This window comes from Bubalus bubalis, chromosome 3 (genome assembly GCF_019923935.1).
Source record: "Bubalus bubalis isolate 160015118507 breed Murrah chromosome 3, NDDB_SH_1, whole genome shotgun sequence".
In the NCBI taxonomy this organism is placed as follows: Eukaryota; Metazoa; Chordata; class Mammalia; order Artiodactyla; family Bovidae; genus Bubalus; species Bubalus bubalis.
This window is the reverse complement of record NC_059159.1, coordinates 53,566,024-53,592,229: the sequence shown is the minus strand read 5'-3', so window position 1 is coordinate 53,592,229 and position 26,206 is coordinate 53,566,024. Positions and strand designations below refer to the sequence as shown.

At 42.9% G+C, this 26,206-nt stretch overlaps 2 protein-coding genes and 4 non-coding genes across 10 annotated transcripts in view; 1 reads left to right on the top strand and 5 right to left on the bottom strand.

The window, feature by feature from the left end:
• TEX14 (testis expressed 14, intercellular bridge forming factor) overlaps window positions 1-26,206 on the bottom strand; it is a 144,559-nt gene that overhangs the window by 104,672 nt on the left and 13,681 nt on the right. For 3 of the 5 annotated variants that reach the window (XM_025281203.2, XM_044939625.1, XM_025281200.2), the window contains exons 2-4: window positions 16,051-16,229; window positions 15,661-15,762; window positions 934-1,070 (exon numbers count right to left, since the gene is read on the bottom strand). In XM_025281203.2, the coding sequence (XP_025136988.1) occupies window positions 934-1,069 (136 nt within the window). In that variant the 5' untranslated portion in view covers window position 1,070; window positions 15,661-15,762; window positions 16,051-16,229. Of the gene's footprint in view, window positions 1-933; window positions 1,071-15,660; window positions 15,763-16,050; window positions 16,230-26,206 lie in introns of those variants that run through there. The other 2 variants (XM_044939624.1, XM_044939626.1) reach the window with 2 other exon arrangements.
• LOC112584168 lies at window positions 3,905-4,068 on the bottom strand. The gene has a single exon (XR_003108510.1). It is a non-coding gene; the product is annotated as a U1 spliceosomal RNA (small nuclear RNA).
• On the top strand, window positions 4,415-5,039 carry LOC102398925 (DET1- and DDB1-associated protein 1). The gene has a single exon (XM_044939630.1). It carries the CDS (start codon window positions 4,604-4,606, stop codon window positions 4,919-4,921), a length of 318 nt encoding a protein of 105 aa, XP_044795565.1. The 5' UTR covers window positions 4,415-4,603; the 3' UTR covers window positions 4,922-5,039.
• On the bottom strand, window positions 7,361-7,524 carry LOC112584167. Its single transcript, XR_003108509.1, has one exon. It is a non-coding gene; the product is annotated as a U1 spliceosomal RNA (small nuclear RNA).
• Window positions 11,852-12,010, bottom strand: LOC112584171. The gene has a single exon (XR_003108512.1). It is a non-coding gene; the product is annotated as a U1 spliceosomal RNA (small nuclear RNA).
• LOC112584166 lies at window positions 25,855-26,018 on the bottom strand. The gene has a single exon (XR_003108508.1). It is a non-coding gene; the product is annotated as a U1 spliceosomal RNA (small nuclear RNA).

Genomic DNA, 26,206 nt, shown 5'->3' with positions numbered 1-26,206 from the left:
TGCTGCTGCTGCTGCTGCTAAGTCTCTTCAGTCGTGTCCGACTCCATGTGACCCCATAGACGGCAGCCCACCAGGCTCCCCTGTCCCTGGAATTCTCCAGGCAAGAATGCTGGAGTGGGTTGCCATTTCCTTCTCCAATGCATGAAAGTGAAAAGTGAAAAGGAAGTCGCTCAGTCGTGTCCGACTCTTCACGACCCCATGGGCTGCAGCCTACCAGGCTCCTCCGTCCATGGGATTTTCCAGGAGAGAGTACTGGAGTGGGGTGCCATCGCCTTCTCCGCATATATACACTACCATGCGTAAAATACTAGTGGGAGGATAGCTCTGCAACACAGGGAGCTCAGCTCTGCGCACTGTGATGACCTGGAGGCGTAGGATGGGGTTGGGGGTGGGAAGGAGGCTCAAGAGGGAAGGAATATATGTTTACTCATAGCTGATTCACATTGTTGTACACAGCAGAAACTATCAACACTGTAAAGCCATTATACACCAATTATAAAGCAAAACAAACAAAAACACCTTGAAAACAAAAGTATCAAGTGCCTCTAAGGAGCAAGGAAGAAGAGAGCCACGAAAACTGGCCTTCTCACTCCACCACAGCCCTCAGAAGACTTAGTAGATGGGGTAGATTTGACGGAGAAAAGAGAAACAGGCAGAATCTAAAGTGGGTGGCTGGGGCCTGAGGCGAAACCTTTAGGGGCTTAAAGAATGGAAGACTTCACGGTTTCTTAGCACAAAACAAAACATAACAGCCTCCAGCGATTTATGACCTCTGTTGAGCAATCCAACTGCAATGATAGAGAACAGCTCATCTCTAAATTTAACTTCCAATTCCCCCAAGAATTCATAGTCTTATGATATACCTGGTTTTCCTTCCAATGCTATTCAGTAATGTGAATCAAGTTGCATGCGCTATTTTAATATGATGCCTACCTTTCTTAAGAATCTTCTTCACTTTCACATAGTTCCCCTGTTTGACATACTCATGAAGCTGTGCTTCCAAGGAGTCATTTCTTAAGGAACCAAGCTGAACAGGACAGGGGACTGGAAGGTGAACAGCCCGAGACATCCTGTTTCAAAAGAAAGCAACATACTTATTTCTAACTGAACCAGAAACGCAAGGAAAAAGGCTCGATTCTTTCACATTTCTTTCACTTCTTGTCCATTTTCATTTATAGTGAATAGGATTGAGGGACAATTATGGAAATTCTCCAAGATTAGGGATTTCTCTGACAGTCCGGCAGTTAAGACCCCGAGCTCCTGAAGCAGGGAATCTGGGTTTGATCTCTGGTCAGGGAACTAAAATCCTGCATACCTTGAGGCATGGCCAAAATTAAATAAATAAAAATAAATTCTAAAAGATTAATTTTATTCTCATTGTTACTGTTGAAATTGAAGAACTCAATATTTTTGTCAATTCCTGGGAGTGAAAACGGAGACGGTAATGGCAACCCACTCCAGTGTTCCTGCCTTGAGAATCCCAGGGATGGGGGAGCCTGGTGGGCTGCAGTCTATGGGGTCACACAGAGTCAGACACAAGTGAAGCGACTTAGCAGCAGCAGTAGGGAGTAAAAAAGTGATGATACCAAGAAGTAGAATTAGAAATACACATTTATTCCATCATCAAGACCATCATTAGAGTATTAACTTTTGAGTGTGTGTTTTGTTTTGTTTTGGCCTTGAGGCTTATGGGATCCTATTTCCCGGACCACGGATTGAACTCGAACCCTTGAAAGTGGGAAGTCCTAACTGCTGGACTACCAGGAATTCCCAGGAGGGCATTCACTTTGAAAAGTTAGGGGACTTCCTTGGGGGTCAAGTGGCTAAGACTTGGCATTCCCAATGCAGGGTGCCCAGGTTTAATCCCTGGTAGGAGAACTAGATCTCACATGCCAAGACCGGAAGATCCCGCATGTTGCAACTAAGACCCGGTGCAGCCAAAATAAATACAAATAAGTATTTAAAAAATTCTGCACCACAATAACTCTGGTCCGAAAAAGAACAAACAGTATACAAATGCAGTCATGTATGTAGAGGGTAAACAGTCTGTGGATTGGGTTCATAGTTCAGACTCTGAAGTTCTCAACCTGGCTGTGTCACTTCCCTGTGTGACCTTGAAGAAATTATTTAACCTTTCATGGGCCTCAATTTCCTCATCTATAAATGGGAGTACTCTGTAAAGTGCTTAGAACTCTGCCTGGAACCAAGGAACTCTATAGTTGTTAGCTGCTGTTATGCACACTAGAACCTATGCACACTAGAATGGTGACTGCACCATTTCACATTACCACCAGCAGTGAAAAAGGGTCCCAATTTTCCCAGATCTTCATCAATACTTAATTCTTGCTTTGTTCTTTAAATAATAGTCATTTCAGAACATCCCTAATGGTTCAGTGGTCAAGAATCCACCTATCAATGCACAGAATCCCAGTTGGATCCCTGGTCTGGGAAGATCCCACATGCTGTGGGGCAACTAGGTCCCTGGGCAACAACTACTGAGCCCATACTCTACGAGAAACCTGCCCACTGCAACAAGTGGCCCCCATTTCCCCAACTAGAGAAAAACCTCCAGCAGTAACTAAGACCCAGTGCTGGCAAAAATAATTATTTTAAAAGTGAGTTTAACGTAGACCTTTAAAAATTTTTTTATTTAATTGCATTTACACCAATATATGACATTTTGACATAAAATATGCAAATCTCCAGACCTGCTTGTTCCTAAAGCTGCAAAAATTAAGCATCGACTGTTAATCATGTATATGCTAACTTCCACTTCCTGTGTACTTTTCAGTTTACTTCCTTTTAGAATTCTTTTCCAGTCACCCTCAGAGATTCTTTTTTAAAAAATACCATTGTGGAGTAATAGCATTTAAAACGGTTCTGAACATTACTAAAGCATATTTTTAACCAACCAGCTCCTGCAACTACTTAATCGGTAATTCCCCCTGAAAACTGCAGCTAAACGAAAACTTCAGTACTGTAAATTTGGCCGACTAACCCAATAAGACTCAAGAGAAGACTCTTGAGAGTCCCTTGGACTGCAAGGAGATCCAACTAGTCCATTCTAAAGGAGATCAGTCCTGGGTGTTCTTTGTTAAGGACTGATGCTAAAGCTGAAACTCCAATACTTCGGCTACCTCATGCAAAGAGCTGACTCATTGGAAAAAACTCGAAGGCTGGGAGGGATTGGAAACAGGAAGAGAAGGGAACGACAGAGGATGAGATGGCTGGATGGCATCACCGACTCGATGGACGTGAGTCTGAATAAAGTTGGTGATGGACAGGGAGGCCTGGCGTGCTGCAATTCACGGGGTCGCAAAGAATCGGACACGACTCAGCGACTAAACTGAACCCAATAACCAAACGGATTTCGACTTGCCCTAGTAGCTCAGACGAAAGAATCCGCCCCCAATGCCGGTATACCCTGGTTGGTATTCCTGGATTGGAAAGATCCGCTAGAGAAAAAATAGACTACCCACTTGAGTATTCTTGAGCTTCCTTCAATAGCTCAGTTGGTAAAGAATCCACCTGCAATACAGAATATAGGGATTTGAAAATCCCCCCCAAAATAATAAATTCTACCCCACTGCTATATTCTCGCCCGAGAAATGGAATCACTGTACCCCATATCCTCTGCTGCTAGATTACTTCAATCGCATCCTACGCGGTGCGACCCCAGAAACAGCCTACCACATTCCACCATTCCTGCTTTTTTCCCCCAGGCAAGAATACTGGTAGGTAGCTATCAATGCCTTTTTTCTATCTCATGTTTAATCTCAATTATATAGATGTCTTCTGTCTAATGCTTAATCCCAACCATATAGGTTCAAACTCACAGGTTTAACTAAAACCTAACACCCAAGCATAAACTTCATTGTCTTTTATTTTAAACCTAATAAATTGTCAGGGGAAAGCGCGAACGCAGTCCCCCACTACCACAAATTATGCAGTCGAGTTTCCCACATTTGGGGAAATCGCAGGGGTCAGCACATCCGGAGTGCAATGGATAAGCCTCGCCCTGGGAAAACCACCTTCGTGATCATGGTATCTCCCCTGCCAGGTAAGTATGAGGTGCTCGCCCTGCCTGCCGCCTCAGCCTCACGTTCCAAACACTTCGCACTTACGGTCACTCTTCACCGCAAACTCTACACCCTCACTTACGAAATAACGGCTTCTCCCAACTATAAGGCCCGACAAGCACATTGCGAGTACCGCAATATTTGCAAAATAATACAAACGCTTCATAGTACATTCTGAACAGGGCCAGCAGACGCCGAGCTCATTTACATACTCCGCGCACTTTACTGACATCACTCCGTAGCGCCGACTGTACCCGGGCCTCGTGATAGGCTGACTGACAAACACGGAGGCGCCCGGGGCCTAATCCCCGGGGCCAGGAATGTGACCCACCTTTGTGACAGAACAGATTGTAGGGATGCGATTAGCTTTGAGGCCGGGTGGGGCGAGAATAGTCCGAATTATCCAGGTGCGCCTAATGTAATCAACGGCCCTCTTTATAAGAGGAAGCAGGCAGCTAAGAAGGCAGCTGTGGTGGCAGCAGCAACAACAGCGACGACGGTGACAGAGACGGAGGAAACAGAAGATGGCTGATTTCTTGAAAGGGCTGCCTGTCTACAACAAAAGCAATTTTAGTAGCTTCCATGCCAATTGTCTAAGCAAAGCCTCGAACCGACGTCCACCAGTCTACCTGCCCCCTCAGGAGTACCCGTCTGAACAGATAATTGTGACAGAAAAAATAAACATTCTTTTGAGCTACCTACAACAGCAACGGGACAAAAAGAATGCCGCCGAGAAGAAAGACCAGGAGCAAGTGAACCTCGAGGCTGAGAGCTGGGCGTCCCCGTGCAAGATCCCACGGATCTACAGCCAGGACTGGGACGACTGGGACGAGGACCCTTGAGACTCACGGCCCCACTCAGACGCCTCCTGTGCTGTCTACTCCTCGCCTGCCCGCCGGCCTGCCCACGTCCCACCGTTCACACCACTTCCAATATGATAAAGCCAATGTATTTATTTTCCTTGTGTTTTTGTTGATGTTGTAAATTTACCAACTTATGATTTAAGGGGATGTTAGACCCACTAGTGTGATGTTGGTAGGTGTTTTTTTTTTTTTTTTTTTTTTTTTTTTTTTAACAAATAAATTGTTACTCGCTGCCTCCTCCTTCAGTTCCCCCTCCTCTCGCCCCCTGCTGCTGCTGCTGCTGCTAAGTCTCTTCAGTCGTGTCCGACTCTGTGCAACCCCATAGACAGCAGCCCACCAGGCTCCCCCGTCCCTGGGATTCTCCAGGAAAGAACACTGGAGTGGGTTGCCATTTCCTTCTCCAATGCATGAAAGGGAACAAATAAAGTGAAGTCACTCAGTCGAGTCCGACTCCTAGCGACCCCATGGACTGCAGCCCACCAGGCCCCTCTGTCCATGAGATTTTCCAGGCAAGAGTACTGGAGTGGGTTGCCATTGCCTTCTCCCTCTTGCCCCCTAGTCTTCTGGAAAACTGGAGCCTCTCTCCGAGGGTCTAGATTCGGGGCTCTGCTGCAGCTGGTCCTCATGAGTGGGGGCTCTTCTCTTGGTTCCCATCTGCTGGTCCGGGTCTTAAACACTTCGCCTTGTCACAAGTTCCGCGGGGACGTACTCTGCCCAGACCTTGCTCTGAGCTTGAATAAGTGGGAGAAGTCAGCTCTTCCCAATCTTGTTCAGTTGCTAAGGCACCAACTCCATGGACTGCAGATGCCAGGCTTCCCCGTCCTTCACTCTCTCCCAAAAATTGCTCAAACTCACGTCCATTAAGTCGGTGATGCCACCCAACCATCTCATCCTCTGTCGTCCCCTTCTCTTCCCGCCTTCAATCTTTCCCAGCATCAGGGTCTTTTCTAATGAGTCAGCTCTTTGCATCAGGTGGCCAAAGGACTGGAGCTTCAGCTTCACCATCAGTCCTTCCAATGAATCCTCAGAGCTGATTTCCTTTCGTATCCACTGGTTTGATCTCTTTGCTGTCTCAAGAGTCTTCTCCAGCACCACAGTCTGAAAGCATCAATTTTTCAGCACTCAGCTTTCTTTATGGTCCAACTCTCACATCCATCCATACATGACTACTGGAAAACCCATAGCTTTGACTATACATAACTTTGTCAGCAAAGTGATGTCTCTGGTCTTAAATACGCTGTATAGGTTTGTCACAACTTTTCTTCCAAGGAGTGTGTCTTTTAATTTCGTGGCTTAGCCTTTTCATTCCTTCTGGAGCTATTTCTCCACTCTTCCCCAGTAGCATATTGGACACCTACCAACCTGGGGAGTTCATCTTTCAGTGTCCTATCTTTTTGCCTTTTCATACTGTTCATGGGGTTCAGCAAGAAGGCTGAAGGAGTTTGCCATTCCTTTCCCCACTGCACCACGTTTTGTCATAACTTTCCACCATGACCTGGCCATCTTGTGTGGCCCTCCAGAGCATGGCTCATAGCTTCACTGATTTACACAAGGCTGTGATCCATGTGATGATTTTGATCATTATAGTTAGGTATCATCTCCATATCTTGAAGATCTAAGTATTTTTATCAGGGACTAGTTTGGTGCACCATTTCCACCCCAATAAAAGGAGCTTTCTCATCTGGAAAAAATAAAAGGTGGTGGATGGAAGGTTGATGTCAGCAGATGAAAAATTACTGGTTTTGAAAACACAAAAAAAGGACCATAAAGCCAAAATGTATAGAAATAGCCTCCTACAGTCTTTCCCACAGAATAATGAAAACAGTCCATTTCATTCTTAAAATAGTGAAGGTTTACTTTTAAACCATTTTTTAAAAACTCATTCAATTGTGTTTGATTCTGTGACCCCCAAGAGCTATACAGTCGATGGAATACTCCAGGCCAGAATACAGGAGTGGGTAGCCTTTTCGCTGCTCCAGAGGATCTTCCCAGTCCAAAAATTGAACCCAGGTCTTCAGCATTGCTGGCAGATTCTTTACCAGCAGAGCCACACGAAAAGTTGAATTCAACTCTTTGAAAGTGCATGGATTAGCCCAGCAAATTTGTCTCTCCACATAATATTCCTCACTTGATACCAGAAGTCGGCTGCCGCCTTGCTTCTAAGTGAAGTGAAGATCGCTCAGTCGTGTCCAACTTTTTGCGACTTTATAGTCCATGGAATTCTCCAAGCCAGAGTTGGAGTGGAGGAACCTGTCCCTTTTCCAAGAGGTCTCCGCATTACAAGCAAATCCTTTACCAGCTGAGGCACAAAAAAGTCCAAACCAGGTTTTCCACAAACCCCAAAATGACTATTAAAAATGGAAAGATACATCAAAGCTGCAAAATAAGGATCTATGTCTTTCCTTACACAAATCATGCCAGGGGAAAGCGCGAACGCAGTCCCCCACTACCACAAATTATGCAGTCGAGTTTCCCACATTTGGGGAAATCGCAGGGGTCAGCACATCCGGAGTGCAATGGATAAGCCTCGCCCTGGGAAAACCACCTTCGTGATCATGGTATCTCCCCTGCCAGGTAAGTATGAATTGTAAGCTTTGTCTAGGACGTCACCCTCGAACTCAGCACACACAAGAGTTATGGTCAATTATATTCCAAGCTCTTTCGGCCTTCGATGGGAAACTGAAGGATTATTTATATGATAGTGACCAAGATATATCCTTTGGACGTTCAGGGAACTTCTACCCGGCGAAAAATGAAATCGAGACAGCAGCCACCGCGCCCCTCATCTACATATCCCCACCTCTTGTCACTTGTCATTTGACGTCACTGCTTTTGGACAAGCGTCTAGTTCGTTCTAGCTCTGCCTGGCGCCCGACCCCAAAGACCAAGTGTAGCTGAGATTTTTCAATTCTTCGTCTTCGAAGACAGACGCAAAATTCGGTGGAGCTTCGTTACGGGGGTGGAGTCCGAGCAGCGTGCGGAGGGCAGAGCAGGGCACGGCGGGGGCGCGGCCCTCACTGGAAGAGGGTCGCAAGATTGGTTGCTGAGTCTGAATCGCTGCACCACTCTGTAACTAGGTGATACCCGCAAGTCTCTCTCAATCACCGTTTCCCAAAAGTGTAAAGTGGGAATACTACTGCATGCCTGCCTCACAGGGTTTCTGTGAGAGCTGAACAGAATGCGCGTCAAATGCGACCTCCAGCCTTGCCACCCCACCCAAGCCATTGCTCTCCTGGACAGGCGTCCGTGTCGTTGGGGTCACAAATCCGACTTCTACAAGATTCAAGTCTTGCAGTTCTCAGCGCAAAGGCAAGCAGCATCTGGCCTGGATTGAGTAACAAAGCGAGTGCTCCTCTGTTCTTTTTAGACAGCGAAAATTGACAAGGCACTGTGTTTTCCTTTCTACCCTTGTTAGCTAGGCGCTCTGGGCAAAACAACTCTGCAGCAACTATAGTGTCAAGGGTTTAGTAGTGCGCGGGAGGCAAAACTTGACCTCTATTCTATTAGAGTCTCTGGCCCAGCCTGAACATTACACTGGAATACACAATTTAACAGGACAAACCATACTAATTTATTTAACCGAAGTTTATCTGACACAAGAGCCCTCATAAGGAAATGAAGACCCAAAGAAGTGGAAACCTAAATGTTTTTATATTAAGTTGAACAAAAGAGAGACAATTGTGGAGAAGCAAGTAGCACACATGGGGAGGTTAAAAAAGATAATGATTTTAACAAGACCTGTTTGTGCAGAAATCTCTGGGCGTTATCCCTCTTCTCTGAAATATTTCTTTCCCCTGTGTTAGAAAGGGAGGCCAGACCACTCTTCTTACATATTTGCTGTTTTTCAGTGCTTCTGGCTTAAAAATAATCCTTATGCCACAGTGACACAGTTGGGAGTGGCATATTTTGCAACCTCTTGGCAGTTATTTTCCTCTAAGTCTGTATGATTTTTTAAGTGCTTTGTTTTGTATTTTGGGAGGGTATTTTTAATTATTACAATAGTGATAAAATTTCCCCTGTAGGTAATTAAGAAAATACAGAAAAGCATTTAAGATGCTTAAAGGAAATGAATCAAAATGCAAAGTAACATATATTAGTATAACACACAAGAATGGATTAATGTGTTTTTCCTACATACTCTGAAACATGACTATAATATTGGGTTTCCCTGATGGCTCAGGGAAACTTTAACCCTAATTATATACATCTATTGCCCAAAGTATGTTCGTACATTTTGAATGGTAAATGTCATTTAACTGTAGAAAGTAAGAGAAAGACAGTGCCCTATGCACACGGTATTTATTATATAATTACAAAAAATCAAAATCACCCCCAAATCCTAGAATCAAAGCAGCAGGGAAATGGAGTATTAAACATACAATAGTAAGAACATGAAAGACACATTATATTATAATGAACAACATGAAAGACAAAAGGTTAAGAGGGAAAAAGATATGAAATGGTATGTATACCATGACTGCAATTTTGTAAAAATGTATATCCTTAAGGAAAAGCACTGAAAAGAAGTGCACTGAAATGATATCAGTGTAACAGGTTGTAAAATACAGGTGGCAGACTTTCAATAATATTGTTAGACTCTTTTTTCTTCATAATGAGAAGACCAAGTCCTGGTGGAACCACTATAAGAAATATGTGGCACCGTATTTAGTTCTAAACACAGGCTTTAGCATCAGATAGACTTAGGTTCAAATTGTGACTCTACCATATTTTAGGTATCTGTGCTTGATTTCACCCTCTCAGAACAATGATAATTATTAGTGCACTCAATATGCCAGCAAATTTGGAAAACTCAGCAGTGGCCACAGGACTGGATAAAGTCAGTTTTCATTCCAATCCCAAAGAAAGGCAATGCCAAAGAATGCTCAAACTACTGCACAATTGCATTCATCTCACACACTAGTCGAGTAATGCTCAAAATTCTCCAAGCCAGGCTTCAGCAATACGTGAACCGTGAACTTCCAGATGTTCAAGCTGGTTTTAGAAAAGGCAGAGGAACCAGAGATCAAATTGCCAACATCCGCTGGATCATGGAGAAAGCAAGAGAGTTCCAGAAAAACATCTATTTCTGCTTTATTGACTATGCCAAAGCCTTTGACTGTGTGGATCACAAGAAACTGTGGAAAATTCTGAAAGAGATGGGAACACCAGACCACCTGACCTGCCTCTTGAGAAACCTATATGCAGGTCAGGAAGCAACAGTTAGAACTCGATATGGAACAACAAACTGGTTCCAAATAGGAAAAGGAGTATGTCAAGGCTGTATATTGTCACCCTGCTTATTTAACTTCTATGCAGAGTACATAATTCGAAATGCCAGGCTGAATGAAGCTCACTCAAGCTGGAATCAAGATTGCCAGGAGAAATATCAACTACCTCAGATATGACACCACCCTAATGTCAGGAATCAAATAGGAACTAAAGAGCCTCTTGATGAAGATGATACAGTTAAGTGAAAAAAACTGGCTTAAAACTCAACATTCCAAAAACAAAGATCATGTTATCTGGTCCCATCCTTAATGGCAAATAGATGGGGAAACAATGATAGACCATGAAATTAAAAGACGCTTGCTCCTTGGAAGAAAAGCTATGACAAACATAGACAGTGTATTTAAAAGCAGAGACATTACTTTGCCTACAAAGGTCCATATAGTCAAAGCTATGGTTTTTCCAGTGGTCATGTATGGCTGTGAGAGTTGGACCATAAAGAAGCCTGAGCACCGAAGAACTAATGCTTTTGAACTGTGGTATTGGAGAAGACTCTTGAGAGTCCCTTGGACTGCAAGATCAAACCAATCAATCCTAAAGGAAATCAACCCTGAGTATTCATTGGAGCGAGATGCTGAAGAAGCCAAAGCTCCATTGCTCTGGCCACCTGATGCAAAGAGCCGACTCACTGGAAAATACCTTGATGCTGGGAAAGACTGAGGCTAGAAGAAGGGGACAACAGAGGATGAGATGGTTGGATGGCACTGCCAACTCAATAGACATGAGTTTGAGCAAGTTCCGGGAGCTGGTGAAGGACAGGGAAGCCTGGTGCTGCAGTCCATGGGATGGCAAAGAGTTAGACATGACTGGGCAACTTTTAAAAAGAATCCTTGACTTTGTGGACCCTTCTGCCATGAAAAACGTATTAATATAAAAAGATGACATTGCTATATACATTTTTCCACCTAAAAATTCATTTTTTCTTCTTCTGATTTTAAAAGAAGTGCCTTATGCAGCACTGTACCTACAGTACCGAGAGTAATGTTTAAGTCCATCTTAGGTTCTGTGGCAGTTTGGGTGGATCCCAGGCAGCTGCAACAAGAGAGAGCAGAATGTCCAAGACTGATGAGGGAAGGCAGGGCATTCCAGGAAGGGGAAGCATGTTATAGAAGTAACACAGCAAGACCTCCTGGAGACTTTTTCAAAATAAGGGAGAAATGATGTCCAACAGAATATAATGTGAACAACATGTAATTTTACAAGTTTTAGTAACCACATATAAAAGGCTAAAATAACTGAAAATAGTTTTAATAACATGTTTTTCTTATCCCCATACACCCAAAATAGTATATCACTGCAAAATATAACCAGCCTAAAAAAAATTGAAATATTGTAACACTCCAAAACTAAAAATGTTCAAAACCATTCAGGTAAACCCAGATCCTAAAGCTCAGACAGCTGAAGTTAAATAAATAATCCTGACAAAACCCCAAAAACCTGTACTTGGCAGAAGAACGTTTCATAGTGGTTTAGTATTTAAGATCTCTATTTCACTACGTCCGTGTATCATACTCACCACTACCCACCTACCTTATGTGATAACCCCTTCAGCATTAGAGACGAGCCACTAGATCCTTTTTTAGAAAACATCTTGAACGATTTGTCTTTAAAATACCAAGAGGACAGGGGAAAGCACCAACACAGTCCCTCACTACCACAAATTATGCAACCGAGTTATCCACATCTGGGGAACTGGCTGGGGTCAGCACATCTGGTGTACAATGGATGAGCCTCGCCCCGGGAAAACCACCTGACCCTGGTTATCTTCCCCGAGGCTGACCTTGGCACTACCCGCTGCTGCACACACCACTATAATAAGGTCTGGGTCACTCCTGAAACGACTCCAAATGGCCTTTATCTTAGCGATCCAAATAAACATATTTTCGAGTTATATTTTAGTTAACATATATTTTATATTAATAGATAAGCCCGTATTTCCGGGGAACGCCATTCCAAACGCCCTGAGCCATCCGTGTACCTACACCACCACCGCCTCGCGGCCCGCGCCCCCTGCCGGCCGCTTCCTCCAACAACTCGCCGCGCCGGGATCCTTTCCCGACAGAAACCCACCTCGTCCTAAGGCGGGCTAACTGAAGGTCTCCGGATCTCCCAGTGTGGAGTCCCATGGGGCACTCCCACGCGGAGGAGTTTCTTAGTCGTCAGTCTACTTCATCCTTGCCCGGCTCCCAACGCTTCAGACCAGCCCAGGGACAGGAGCCGGGCATCCGACTCGAGAATATCTTGGCTACGGGCTTGAGCTTGGACTCTGGTGTTCATGCTGCACGATTCGAGATTAAGCTTCTCCTCAGAATCAGTTTATGCAGAATGAAGAGGAAACAGCTAGTCAGATCCCTCACTGAGCGCAGGCCTCACCCAGGCTTTATCTCCTGCCCCTGCTCTGTTAACATCCCCCATCATCCTCTGAGAATGGGCGGTATCCTCAGGGAATAGACGGAGTCCATTTCTACCTTTGCCCTCTGGATTTTTCCTTTCTCCTCATCTCTGTGTTTGGCTACGTTATATATAGATATATAAAACCTGTTCTGTTGCTGTTCTATTCTCCCAGCATTTTATGCTTTGAACCAAGGTAAGTTTCTCTTGCCTCCTGACTACTTATTGACAGAGGGGAGTCTGACCTTTCAGTTCACTTAGATTCTTCAGACTAGATACCACGTGACCCACTAGCCCTTCAGCCACCTCATCTTCCTCCCGCTTCAGCAGAGCACACTTGCTGCATGTGGTCCTAGATCCTACTCTTGTTCTCCCCAGCACTGCTGGAGGAAGTTGTGATCCTCCTACCCCAATTTCATGCCAACTGCAGTCACATCACTGCTATTTGGCATTCTTCTTATACACATCTTTTCAGTCCCCTCTACCCTGATGTTTTAAACCTCCACCTAAACCAGTGCTTCTCAGTGACTATGCCACTGCTCTCAAGGGGTGATTTTTAAAGTTTGTGGGGACATTTCAGTTTCCTTGGGGAGCCAGGCCAAGCATTTGCATATTAAAACACTTTATTATAAGATTTTATTTCTCCTTTATATTACAGTCAGAACATTTACATCAATTGTGGGAGAACTTACATAACTTACATTTTCGAGGAACATCTTGAATATTCATATTTTCCATGAATATACTATGAACAGTAAAGGAAATATTACTATTTGTTATAAAAAGGGACCCTAAGGTTTTACAGATGACACTACCGTTATGGCAGAAAGTGAAGAGGAACTAAAAAGCCTCTTGAGGAAAGTGAAAGTGGAGAGTGAAAAAGTTGGCTTAAAGCTCAACATTCAGAAAACAAAGATCATGGCATCTGTTCCCATCACTTCATGGGAAATAGATGGGGAAACAGGGGGAACAGTGTCAGACTTTATTTTGGGGGGCTCCAAAATCACTGCAGATGGTGACTGCAGCCATGAAATTAAAAGACGCTTACTCCTTGGAAAGAAAGTTATGACCAACCTAGATAGCATATTGAAAAGCAGAGACATTACTTTGCCAACAAAGGTCCATCTAGTCAAGGCTATGGTTTTTCCAGTGGTCATGTATGGATGTGAGAGTTGGACTATAAAGAAAGCTGAGCATCAAAGAATTGATGCTTTTGAACTGTGGTGTTGGAGAAGACTCTTGAGAGTCTCTTGGACTGCAAGGAGATCCAACCAGGCCATTCTAAAGGAGATCAGCCCTGGGTGTTCTTTGGAAGGAATGATGCTAAAGCTGAAACTCCAGTACTTTGGCCACCTCATGCGAAGAGTTGACTCATTGGAAAAGACTCTGATGCTGGGAGGGATTGGGGCAGGAGGAGAAGGGGACGACAGAGGATGAGATGGCTGGATGGCATCACTGACTCGATGGACATGAGTCTGAGTGAACTCCGGGAGTTGGTGATGGACAGGGAGGCCTGGCGTGCTGCGATTCATGGGGTCGCAAAGAGTTGGACACGACTGAGCAACTGAACTTAACTGAACTGAAGGTTTTACAGAATTGAGAACCACAATCCTAGTCCAATCACACCCATTCTTTTTATAGGAAAACAATTTAGCTTCTCCTTTATTTCAGAAGTACAAATGAATGCTTTTCCCACCAGTGTTTCTCAAAGTGAAAGCATCAACATCATCTACTGAACCGATGTCTGGCTATGAGATCTCGGTGTCGCCGTGCCCTCCTCCAGGGGATCGAGGGGGATCTTCCCCACCCAGGGATCAAACCTGCATCTCTTATATCTCCTGCATTGGCAGGCGGGTTCTTTACCACTAGCGCCACCTTGGAAGCCCCTCATTCCACATGCGCTCCCAATTCCATCCTCTATGATCTTAGCCCTTTCCGCTGACCTGGCTTTAGCACCTCTCCTTTCAAACATATACAAGTGTCCTTTATCAAGAAAATTAAACTTTTTTCAATTCCACAGTCCCCCTGCAGTACTATTGTCTAATTTTTCTTCCCTGGATCTTAAGAGTTAAGAATTCATTGGTTTAACATCACATTTTTAGGGGAGCTCCGACATGTTAAGACACCATTCTGTGGCTTTACAGATATTATCTCATTTAATGCTCAACAATTACTGTTTAGGTTGTACAAACAAAAAAGAGCAAAGAGTGTTTTGCTCATCGGTGAGTTCGACAAGGATGAATTAACCTGCTGCAGTCACTGACCAACAGTGCACTCTGTGTCTCAGAGGAGAGTAAGGCGATAAAAGGATGAAGCACTCTGTGCTCCCGACCTAGGAAATTAAGACAATAAGAGGATGCTCTGTGCTTTGGGCAAACAGGCCCTGAGATAGTTACCCAGCTTCCTGCTATCTTCCCATACAGAGAAAAGCCCTGAAGTCATTAAGTTGTGATATCTGTTCTTTGTAAACTAACAGTAATCCTTTACCAAGACACGTACTTGACTGCATTCCCCACCAAAAAACATCATACATAAACTTGCCTCTCTTCTGCCTCTTCAGAGCAGTTTCTCAGAGCTACTGAGAAGCTGTTTCCTTGGCTGTAGTCCTCAGTAAGACCCTAATACAAATTTAACTCACAATGCTTACACTGCATTTTTCTTTCCATAGGCAGTTGGCACAAGTATTGTCCACTTTAGAGATGAAGAAAATGAGGCAGAAGACAGTTAACTAATTTACCGAAAACCACTCATTTAAACAGTAGCAGAACTAGTGACTTCATGCTCTTAACCTCTATACTCAGTGGTTTATAGACTGATATACAACCGACCCTTGATCAACATGGGGTTCACTTATGTGCAGATTTTTTTCCGTAAATAAGTACCACAGTACTACAGGACCTGAGGGTGTGGATACAGAAGAACTGCAGATACAGAGGGCCAACTATAAATTATACACAGATTTATGACTGCATGGAGGGTTGGTGCTCCTGACCCTCACATTTTCAAGGGTCAAAGCCTCATTACAGTTAGGGTCTACTAACCTGTGGAGAACATCAGGTTAGAAAAACTGGGAATATTCATCTCCCCAGAGCAAAACTGGAAAATCCTCCAAAACAGTTACAGTCTCTTTGGCATCAGAGAACCTAGGAGAACAAAAGATTAGGATCCTCTCAATGTGATGTGGTCAGTGAGAAAAAGGAAGGTATTCTCAAGCCCTGGGACCAAGGGGAGTCTCCAAAATATACTGATTGTTTAATTTGAAGCAGTCTTCAAACTGATCACCTTGGCCTTCACTCCATCCATGAGAAATTAATGTGGCCAACACACATTGTACTTGGTTTCTTGCCATTTCCCCCTACTCCATCAAAAACAGAAAATGACTGCATTTTTTTCAAAGGTCACTACTGCCTACTGATTATGAAAGTGCTCACCTCTGCTCTTTCTCCAGCTTTTTTCAGGAAGGTTTGTTCTCCTCTCTTGTTTCCTAATTGGAGCAATTCTGCAAAGCCCAGTCCTTGCCTGTTGTATTTCTCAGCTTGCATGCTCTTTCTTCAAAAACTGATCGCACCTCCCAGATGTCTCCCTGGTGCCTCAGTGGTAAAGAATCCACCTGCCAATGCAGGAGACATGGGTTCGATCCCTGGGTTGGGAAAGACCCCTGGAGAAGGAAAAGGTAACCCACGCCAGTATTCTTGCCTGGAAAATCTCATGGACAGGGGAGCCTGGAGGGCTACAGTCCCTGGGGTCGCAAAAACAGTTAGACATGACTTAGCAACAAAACAGCAAACAACAACTATTCAACTAGGCCTGTTCTACAGCTTGCTTCCACATCATCATTTCATACCTTTACGTCTCAGCCCCAGCAGAGACAGGGCAGCCACACCCACGGCCTGGGCTGCTGGTTAACTGAATGGCCTGCCATCTCTCCAGTATAAACAGCCAAGAGCAGACTCCAGACAAATGAGAGTGACTGGTAACTAAACACTGCTGGGAGTGGGAATGGCAGAGTATCTTCTGGACTAGACTTTCAATTGACCATGACCAAAAGAAAGTCTCTGCTACCACAAACTATCATTTGGAAGAGTCAGGCGATGGGCTGCAAACTGGGAAAGCAATTCTGTGATCTCTTCACAGAGACAGCTGTGTGACTTGGGCTTTTTTACTACATAAACTTGGTAATCACCATACCTTGCCTATACTTTCTACTCCATCCACATTTATTTCTCACTTCCCAAAATAATTGTTCTTGGATTTACTTCTCCAAGTAAAGTAGCACAACTCCTTTAAAACAGTAGCACATTTGATTTTTAAAGTAGGATGCGTACGTGCATGTTCAGTCGCTTCAGTTTGTGTCCAAGTCTTTGTGACCCTGTGGACCGCCAGGCTCCTCTGCCCTCTCCAGGGGATCTTCCCGACCCAGGAATGGAACTGGGGTCTCCTGCATTGCAGGCGGATTCTTTACCAGCTGAGCTATCAGGGAAGCCCAACAACAACAAAGATTATTACAAAATAGTGGCTATATTGCCCCTGTGCCATACAATTTATCCTTGTTTATTTATTTTATATATATGAATTTGTACTCATATCTATACCTATCTTGCCCCTCCCTCCTTCCCTCTCCCACTGGTAACCACCAGTTTTTTCTCTGTATCTGTGAGTCTGCTTCCTTTTTGTTATATATACTAGTTTGTTGTATCTTCTAGATTCCATATATAAGTGATAACACAGAGTATTTGTCTTTTTCCGTTTGACTTACTTCACTAGCATTGTATACTCTAGGTCTATCCATGTTGTTGCAAATTGCAGAATTTCAGTCTTTTTTATGATTCGTTAATATTCCATTGTGTGCATATATATCTATATCTATATAGATACAAATATATAAATCTTTATCCATCATCTGCTGATAGACACTTAAGTTGCTTCTATATATTAGCTACTGTAAATAATGCTGTTATGAACATTGGGGTGCATGCTATCTTTTTGAATTAGTGTTTTCATTTTCTTTGGATATATACTGAGGAATGGAATTGCTGGATCATATAGTAGTTCTATTTTTAATGTTTTGAGGACCCTCTATACTGTTTTCCACAGTGGATGCACCAATTTACATTCTCATCAAAGGTGTCCAAGCGTTCCCTTTTCTCCACATTCTCCCCAACATTTGTTATTTATAGTCTTTTTGATGATAACCATTCTGACAACTGTGAAAATCATTGTGATTTTGATCTGCATTTCTCTGATGATTAGCAACATTGAGCTAATATTCATTTGCCTGTTATCTTCTTCAGAAAAATATCTATTCAGGTCTTCTGCCCATTTTTAAATTGGGTTTGTTTTTCGATATGAGTTATATGAGCTGCTTATATATATTTTGGATATTAACCTCGTATCAGTCACATTATTTGTAAATACTTTCTCCTCATTAGGTTGTCTGTTTTAACAGTTAATGGTTTCCTTTGCTGTGTAAAAGTCTGTAAGCTTAGTTAGGTCCCATTTGTTTATTCTTGCTTGCTTTTGTTTCTTTTGCCTTAAGAGTCAGATCTTAAAAATATCACTATGATTTATGTCAAAGGGTGTTCTGCCTATGTTATTTTCTACGAGCTTTTTGGTTTCAGGTCTGAAATGACAGTTTTGAATCGATCAGCCTTCAGTTCAGTTCAGTTGCTTAGTCGTTCTTTTCGACCCCACGGATCAACTTAGGTTCTGATATGTTTTCTCTTTTTTTTTAAAGGGGGAATTATAAAAGCACACAGATTGTTTTCATAATCTAGCAAAGTTAAGGGGCTCCCCTGGTGGCTCAGATGGTAAAGAATCCATATCTGCAATGCAGGAGATCGGGGCTTGATCCCTGGGTTGGAAAGATCCCCTGGAGAAGGAAATGGCTACCCACTCCAGAATTCTTGCCTGGGAGATCCCATGAACAAAGGAAAACATCTATACCCAGTAGTACAAACAACTCCACAACTCAGAGGAAATGTCTTTTGAGACTTGCGTCTATTTTCTGCCTGTGTGAAGTTTTTTACATTAGGCTATGGGCCAATAACTGCCTCAAATCACTGGAGCCTACTTCTTTATCCCCGCTTATCCACAGAGCTGCTGCTGCTGCTGCTGCTAAGTCGCTTCAGTCGTGTCCGACTCTGTGCAACCCCATAGACGGCAGCCCACCAGGCTCCGCCGTCCCTGGGATTCTCCAGGCAAGAACACTGGAGTGGGTTGCCATTTCCTTCTCCAATGCATGAAAGCGAAAAGTGAATGTGAAGTCGCTCAGTCGTGTCCAACTCTTCATGACCCCATGGACTGAAGCCTACCAGGCTCCTCCGTCCGTGGGATTTTCCAGGCAAGAGTACTGGAGTGGGTTGCCATTGCCTTCTACATCCACGGAGCTAACGGGACTAATTATAAATAGGGTGAAAAGCAGCCACCAAAACTACTAAACAGCAATATAACCCTGGTAAAATCACTTGGGAGGTGCAAGAGAGATTGGCCTGGTTTCTGTCAGTCAATTTTAGGACACAATAATACCTCTGTGTGACCTTGAGCACAGTCTAGTCCGTGCCTAAATTGTTGTTCAGTCACTCAGTCGTGTCCAGCTTTTTTGCAACCCCATGAACTGTAGTCTGCCAGGCTCCTTTGTCCATGGGATTTCCCAGGCAAGAATACTGGACTGGGCTGCCAGTTCCTTCTCCAACCCAGGATCGAACTCACGTCTCCTGCATTGAAGGTGGGTTCTTTACCACTGAACCACCAGGGAAGCCCTGTGCCTATATTACTGCCTCACTTTTTCTTGCCTGGCATTCAGAGCTACTTCACCCACTAGACTGCATACCTCCAGATCAGGGGTTTTCTTGTTTCTTTTAAAAGAGTTGAAATACGGGAATTCCCTGGTGGTTCAGACTGTGTGCTTCCACTTCAGAGGGCCTGGGTTCCGTCTCTGGTTGGGGAACTAAACAAGCCGCTCAGCCAAAAAAAAAACAACAGCAAAATAATACAACATGTAACTACTGTGTGTATTGCTTTACCCATTAACTTCAGTCATTAAAAGCTTACAGAAAGCATAAAATTTCTTCATAACAGTCCATCTGATGACTGGACTGTAACTCATACAGTCATTCCTCTGTTGCTGGACATTTAAGCTGGTTCAGTTTTTCACTACTGTAAATAATTCTGGGTTCTAGGAAAAGATGGTATATTGAATAAAATTTCACTCTCTCCCAAAATCCCATGGAAACTGCAAAAAGCAATTTTTAAAAGGCAACAGTTTTCAAGAATGGAGAGGACAGAAGGCACAACAGCGACATGTTTTTGACAATTAAAAATGAGAAATAACTGCACTAGACCAGGAACCCCCAACTCTTAAGCCAGTTCTGGACAAAGCTGAAAACTAACCAAATTGATACTACAGAATATTCAACTGATACTGCAGAATACCCAGTTGAGACTGCAGAATACTCAATACTCAAAACACTCCAGATTTAAGGTGAAATGGAGATAAAAAGAAACCAAGCTGATGGAAAGCTGTTTCAGAAGAGATGGGCAGACCTCTCTCCCCATGCTGCTGGATAACCAGCTCATGCTGGCACTATTCAGAGTGGTGATACTGGAGGAAGGTACACCTGAGGCTCTCTGGAGAAGTCTTGAAACTCAGGTAAAAGTTCAAACAGTTACTGAAAAGAAGATGTACATATGCATTCCAAAGGCTGAATGCAGACACCTCCTCCCTCTCATCCTTCATTTGGTTTGCAGAACACTGGTAACTAAGTCTTTACCTTCCAGAATACTGAAGAGTTCCTCTGAGGAATGTAAACACCCTAGAAGAAAGTCCCATAGATGTCGACATGGGTGTCCCCTACAAAGGTGTAGGGAGATCACTCTGCAGGGAAGCAGAGAGACCATACAACCTCACCTTGGCACTCAGAGCTTCCAACCAGCTCCCTATTTGTTAACATGAGACAATTGTAACAGCAGCTCAGCCAACCAACCAAAGGAAGACGATATGACGGAGACAGACTATGCAGAAAGAAGAAAACTTAAAAAGAAAATAAAAAATAATCATTAAAATCTTCAGAGATATAAAAGAAGACTTCGCATCTGAAAAACATGTATTAGAAGCTATACAGGACTTCATTAGTGGCACAGTGTATAACAATCCATCTGCCATTGCAGGGGACACAGGTTCAATCCCTGGTCCAGCAAGATTCCACATGCCTTGGAGCAACTAAAGCCCATGGGCCACAACTATGGAAGCCTGAGTGCCCTAGAGCCTGTGCTCCACAACAAGAGAAGCTACTGCAATGAGAAACCAGAGCACCACAAGGAAGAGCAGCCCCAGCTCACAACTAGAGAAAGCCCTGCAAAGCAACAAAGACCCAGCACAGCCAGAGGAAAGAAAATATAGAAAAAAGAAGCTATACAAAGCAGCAACTTAGAACAAAAGAAAAAAGAGGTCCTAAAGATATGATTGTAGAAATAAAAACTGAATACACAGGTTCAGCAAAAAAGATGAATATATATTTATTTATATATATATAAAAAATATATATATATATAAACAGTTATGGTTTTTCCTAATCAGAGGACCACTGTAGGAGTTCTAATATCCAAATATGGAAAGTTTTTGAAAAATTATAAACCAAGGGGAGGAAATCACCGATGAAAAAATTCAAGACAACTTCCCAACATAGAAAGGCTTTCTAAGTGGGGAAAAAAAAAAAAAAAAAGAAAGGCTTTCTAAAGATCGAAAGGGCTTTCATTAAGTGCCCCATACAATGAATGGCTGTAAGATACACTAAGGCACAAAATTAGGAAATTGCAGAAAAATGAAAATAAAGAGATAATTCATTTTTTCTAAGAATGAAAAGATCAGTCACACATATCACATAAGTAGTATAAAGAATCAGAAATTCTTCTCAATAGCTTCCAGAGGTTATAAGTCAAAAAAGTGATGCCTTTGAAATCACTTTGAAGAAAATTTTAATTCCAACCAGTAGAATTTGATACCCATTTAAACTATTTCACCTATGCAGCAGTCTGAAAGAACAATGGGTTTAGGTAGAGGAAAAACAGAAGTAGATAGATATCCAGGAAAAACAAAACAAAACAACATTTAAACTAATAAGATTACTTGATATGATTGGTCTTGTGGAAAACAAGAGGCTATAATGGCAACCAACTCCAGTATTCTTGCCTGGAAAATCCCATGGACAGAGGAGCCTGGCAGGACAGAGGAGCCTACAGTCCACGGGGTCACAAAAGTTGGACACGACTTAGTGACTAACCCACCACCACCGCTGCAGTCCAGTGGTTAGGATTCTGTGCTTCCACTGCAGGGCACATGGGTTCAATCCCAGGTGGCAGAACTAAGATCCTGCATGCCTTGATGCATGGCCAAAAACAGAAAAGAAAAAGAAGAAGGAAAAAAAAAAAAGCAGAAGGGAAAAAAAACTAACCAGAAGAACAATAAAATTAAAGGGAACAATGATATTCAATGACAACGCTCTGTTGCGAATAATGTTTGCCTAAGAATAATATAAACTGAATACTGATTTAACCAAATGGGTTTTAAACTATATTAGGAAAAATAGAGAAGAAATGGTGGTGCAAGAGATCTAAATCTTTATTTACCATTATCAAACATAGACAACGTCAAAAATAGCATTGAAACATGTATATTACCATATGTGAAACAGATCGCCAGTCCAGGTTCGATGCATGAGATAGGGTGCTTGGGGCTGGTGCACTGGGATGACCCTGAGGGATAGGATGAGGAGGGAGGTGGGAGGGAGGTTCAGGATGGGGGACACATCATGTACACCCATGGCTGATTCATGTCAATGTATGGCAAAAACCACTACTATACTGTAATTATAATAAATTACAGCTAAAATAAATTAAATAAAAATTTAAAAATTGTTAACTGGCCATCCTATAATACAAAATAAAAAGTTTAATTAAAAAAAAAGAAATATGAGGTACCATTTCACACCAGTCAGAATGGCTGCGATCCAAAAGTCTACAAGCAATAAATGCTGGAGAGGGTGTGGAGAAAAGGGAACCCTCTTACACTGTTGGTGGGAATGCAAACTAGTACAGCCACTATGGAGAACAGTGTGGAGATTCCTTAAAAAACTAGAAATAGACCTGCCTTATGATCCAGCAATCCCACTGCTGGGCATACACACTGAGGAAACCAGAAGGGAAAGAGACACGAGTACCCCAATGTTCATCGCAGCACTGTTTATAATAGCCAGGACATGGAAGCAACCTAGATGTCCATCAGCAGATGAATGGATAAGAAAGCTATGGTACATATACACAATGGAGTATTATTCAGCCATTAAAAAGAATACATTTGAATCAGTTCTAATGAGGTGGATGAAACTGGAGCCTATTATAGAGTGAAGTAAGCCAGAAAGAAAAACACCAATACAGTATACTAACGCATATATATGGAATTTAGAAAGATGGTAACAATAACCCTGTGTACGAGACAGCAAAAGAGACACTGATGTATAGAACAGTCTTATGGACTCTGTGGGAGAGGGAGAGGGTGGGAAGATTTGGGAGAATGGCATTGAAACATGTAAAATATCATGTATGAAATGAGCTGCCAGTCCAGGTTCGATGCACGATACTGGATGCTTGGGGCTGGTGCACTGGGACGACCCAGAGGGATGGAATGGGGAGGGAGGAGGGAGGAGGGTTCAGGATGGGGAACACATGTATACCTGTGGCAGATTCATTTTGATATTTGGCAAAACTAATACAGTTATGTAAAGTTTAAAAATAAAATAAAATTAAAAAAAAAAAAGTGATTTCCCCCCCCCAAAAAAAAAAAAAAAAGAAATAGTTTGTCCAACTGCACAGTTACAATGCATTGCATTAAGTAATAATAACATCAGAACACATTTTGGCCACTCGGTACTAGTTGAAAAAAAAAGAATGGATGCATTAAAGCAGAGGTTCCGAACCTTTCTGATACCAGGGACTGGTTTCATGGAAGAAAATTTTTACACAGACCGGGGTTGGGGGATTGCGGGGTTGTGTGGGGATGGTTCAGGCGGTAATGAGAGCAATAGGGAGCGGGCAAATGAAGCTTTGCTTGCTCACTGATCACCTCCTTCTGTAGGTACAGGGAGGGGGGGGGACCCCTGCATTGAAGAATAATATCCTGCACACTAGTTTAGAAACAAAGAGGTTCATAAATGTCACAAGAATAAAATTTTAGTTGCTTTTAGAGTGGAAAGTGTCTCCCTTTGACCAGGACCTGGAGAATGGAAGAAGCAGAAGAACTTAGTTTAGAAACCTAAAAGGACTGGACTTCCTGGTGGTACAGAGGCTAAGAATCCGCCAATGGGAAGCCCTGGCACCGCAGTGAAGAGTAGTCCCTCCCTCTCGCTGCAACTAGAGAAAGCCCCAGTTTAGCAATGAAGACCCACCACAACAAAAACCAAATAAATAAAAATTTTAAATAATAAAAATATATTAAAAAATAAGAAACCTAAAAGAACTATTTGAAATATATGTTATTTTGAAACAAATTTTAAAAACATGCTGCAAAATATATGTACTTTGTGTCTCTCACGTTCCCTTTCAAACAAAGGTTCCAGAACTCAGGTAACTATTGTTAATTACCAGGTGAGCACTTAAACTTAGAAGCCAAATGAGAAATCATATTTTTTTGTATCAGGACCCTGGAGACACTGTAAATTACCCTCTCCCACTGCTAAGGGTCAGGAAGGGACTAAATACAGATGGACAAGATCTGTTCTAGGAGAGAAGCAGCAGGAACTGCTTCTGCAAGACAGGTAAGTACAAGTGTGAAGGTCACTAGAAATCTAAATAGCTACATCGAGAAACTAGGCAGAACCAGAATATACCATATCCTGAAAATGAAATACAGTGAATCTGCAGCATATACAGGAATCGGTTGCCTGCAGAGACATTCTAGTTTTCAGCAACAGAACAGGTTCTCAAAGACACTAGTTGGGGACCTTTAGAAATACCCACATTCAATCCAGATGCAGCATTCCTTAGGTAATAAAGAAGAAACGAATCTGCTCAATTTAACTTTCTGAAGTAGAAAGGAGTAACAGAAGAGCCCCCTAAAACAGTATAAAAGTCCCAAATTTTGACTGTGCTGCAGAGAAAAATGGCTACTTATGAGGATATTTCAACAGCCTCAAAAATCCAGATTTCAAACTGACCTAACAGAACAACAGAGCAGTCAGAAATAAACATTAATCTTCTTTTTCTACCAGAGGTAAAAATCAGAAAAGAAGCAAGATTAACGTTCACTTCACTGCCACTTGATACCACATACATCAAGCCACTTTGAAAGCTCAGCTGGTAAAGAATCCGCCTGCAATGCAGGAGACCCTTGTTCGATTCCTGGGTGGGCAAGATCCTCTGGGGGAAAAAAATGGCAACGCATTCCTGTATTCTCAGCTGGAAAATCTCATGGACAAAAGAGCCTGACAGGGTCACGAAGAGTCAAACAGACTGAGCGACTAAGCACGATATTCTGAAAATAAGGGCAAAAATCAAAGTTCAAGCCATAAAACATAAAATATACCTGCTGCTGCCAAGTCATCTCAGTCGTGTCCAACTCTGTGTGACCCCATAGACGACAGCCCACCAGGCTACCCCGTCCCTGGGATTCTCCAGGCAAGAACACTGGAATGGGTTGCCATTTCCTTCTCCAATGCATGAAAGTGAAAAGTGAAAGGAAATCGCTCAGTCGTGTCCGACTTTTCGCGACCCCATAGACTGCAGCCTACCAGGCTCCTCCGTCCATGGGATTTTCCAGGCAAGAGTATTGGAGTGGGGTGCAATCGCCTTCTCCTGAGTACCTAGATCTACACTAGTCACCCATACACCTCAACACTGCTTTTAAGACTCCCCTTAATCTCCGAACCCGTTGCAAGAAAAATCCGGCTAAAAACCTCACTTCTCAAACAGAAAACTACACTCGTCCCATAAACACTGAAAATTAAAACTCACCAAACCTCAACAAATAAAACCAAAGCCACCAACTCTCATACACAATACTATCAAAAAAAAAAAAAAAAATACGACTTATAAATACGATAAAAAGACAAACAACCAAAAAAAAGAAAAAAGTCGGAGAGCCACATCATCAGCACTTTTCGAGAACCCCACGTTGTAAACAAACTACACCATTATATTTTTTCTCTATTAGAAACTATGCAACTTTCCTTTAACCATAAATAACACAGGGGAAAGCGCGAACGCAGTCCCCCACTACCACAAATTATGCAGTCGAGTTTCCCACATTTGGGGAAATCGCAGGGGTCAGCACATCCGGAGTGCAATGGATAAGCCTCGCCCTGGGAAAACCACCTTCGTGATCATGGTATCTCCCCTGCCAGGTAAGTATGAGGTGCTCGCCCTGCCTGCCGCCTCAGCCTCACGTTCCAAACACTTCGCACTTACGGTCACTCTTCACCGCAAACTCTACACCCTCACTTACGAAATAACGGCTTCTCCCAACTATAAGGCCCGACAAGCACATTGCGAGTACCGCAATATTTGCAAAATAATACAAACGCTTCATAGTACATTCTG

Excerpts from the sequence above, each read along its gene's own strand:
- LOC102398925 (XM_044939630.1), top strand. The coding sequence starts at position 4,604 with ATGGCTGATTTCTTGAAAGGGCTGCCTGTCTACAACAAAAGCAATTTT.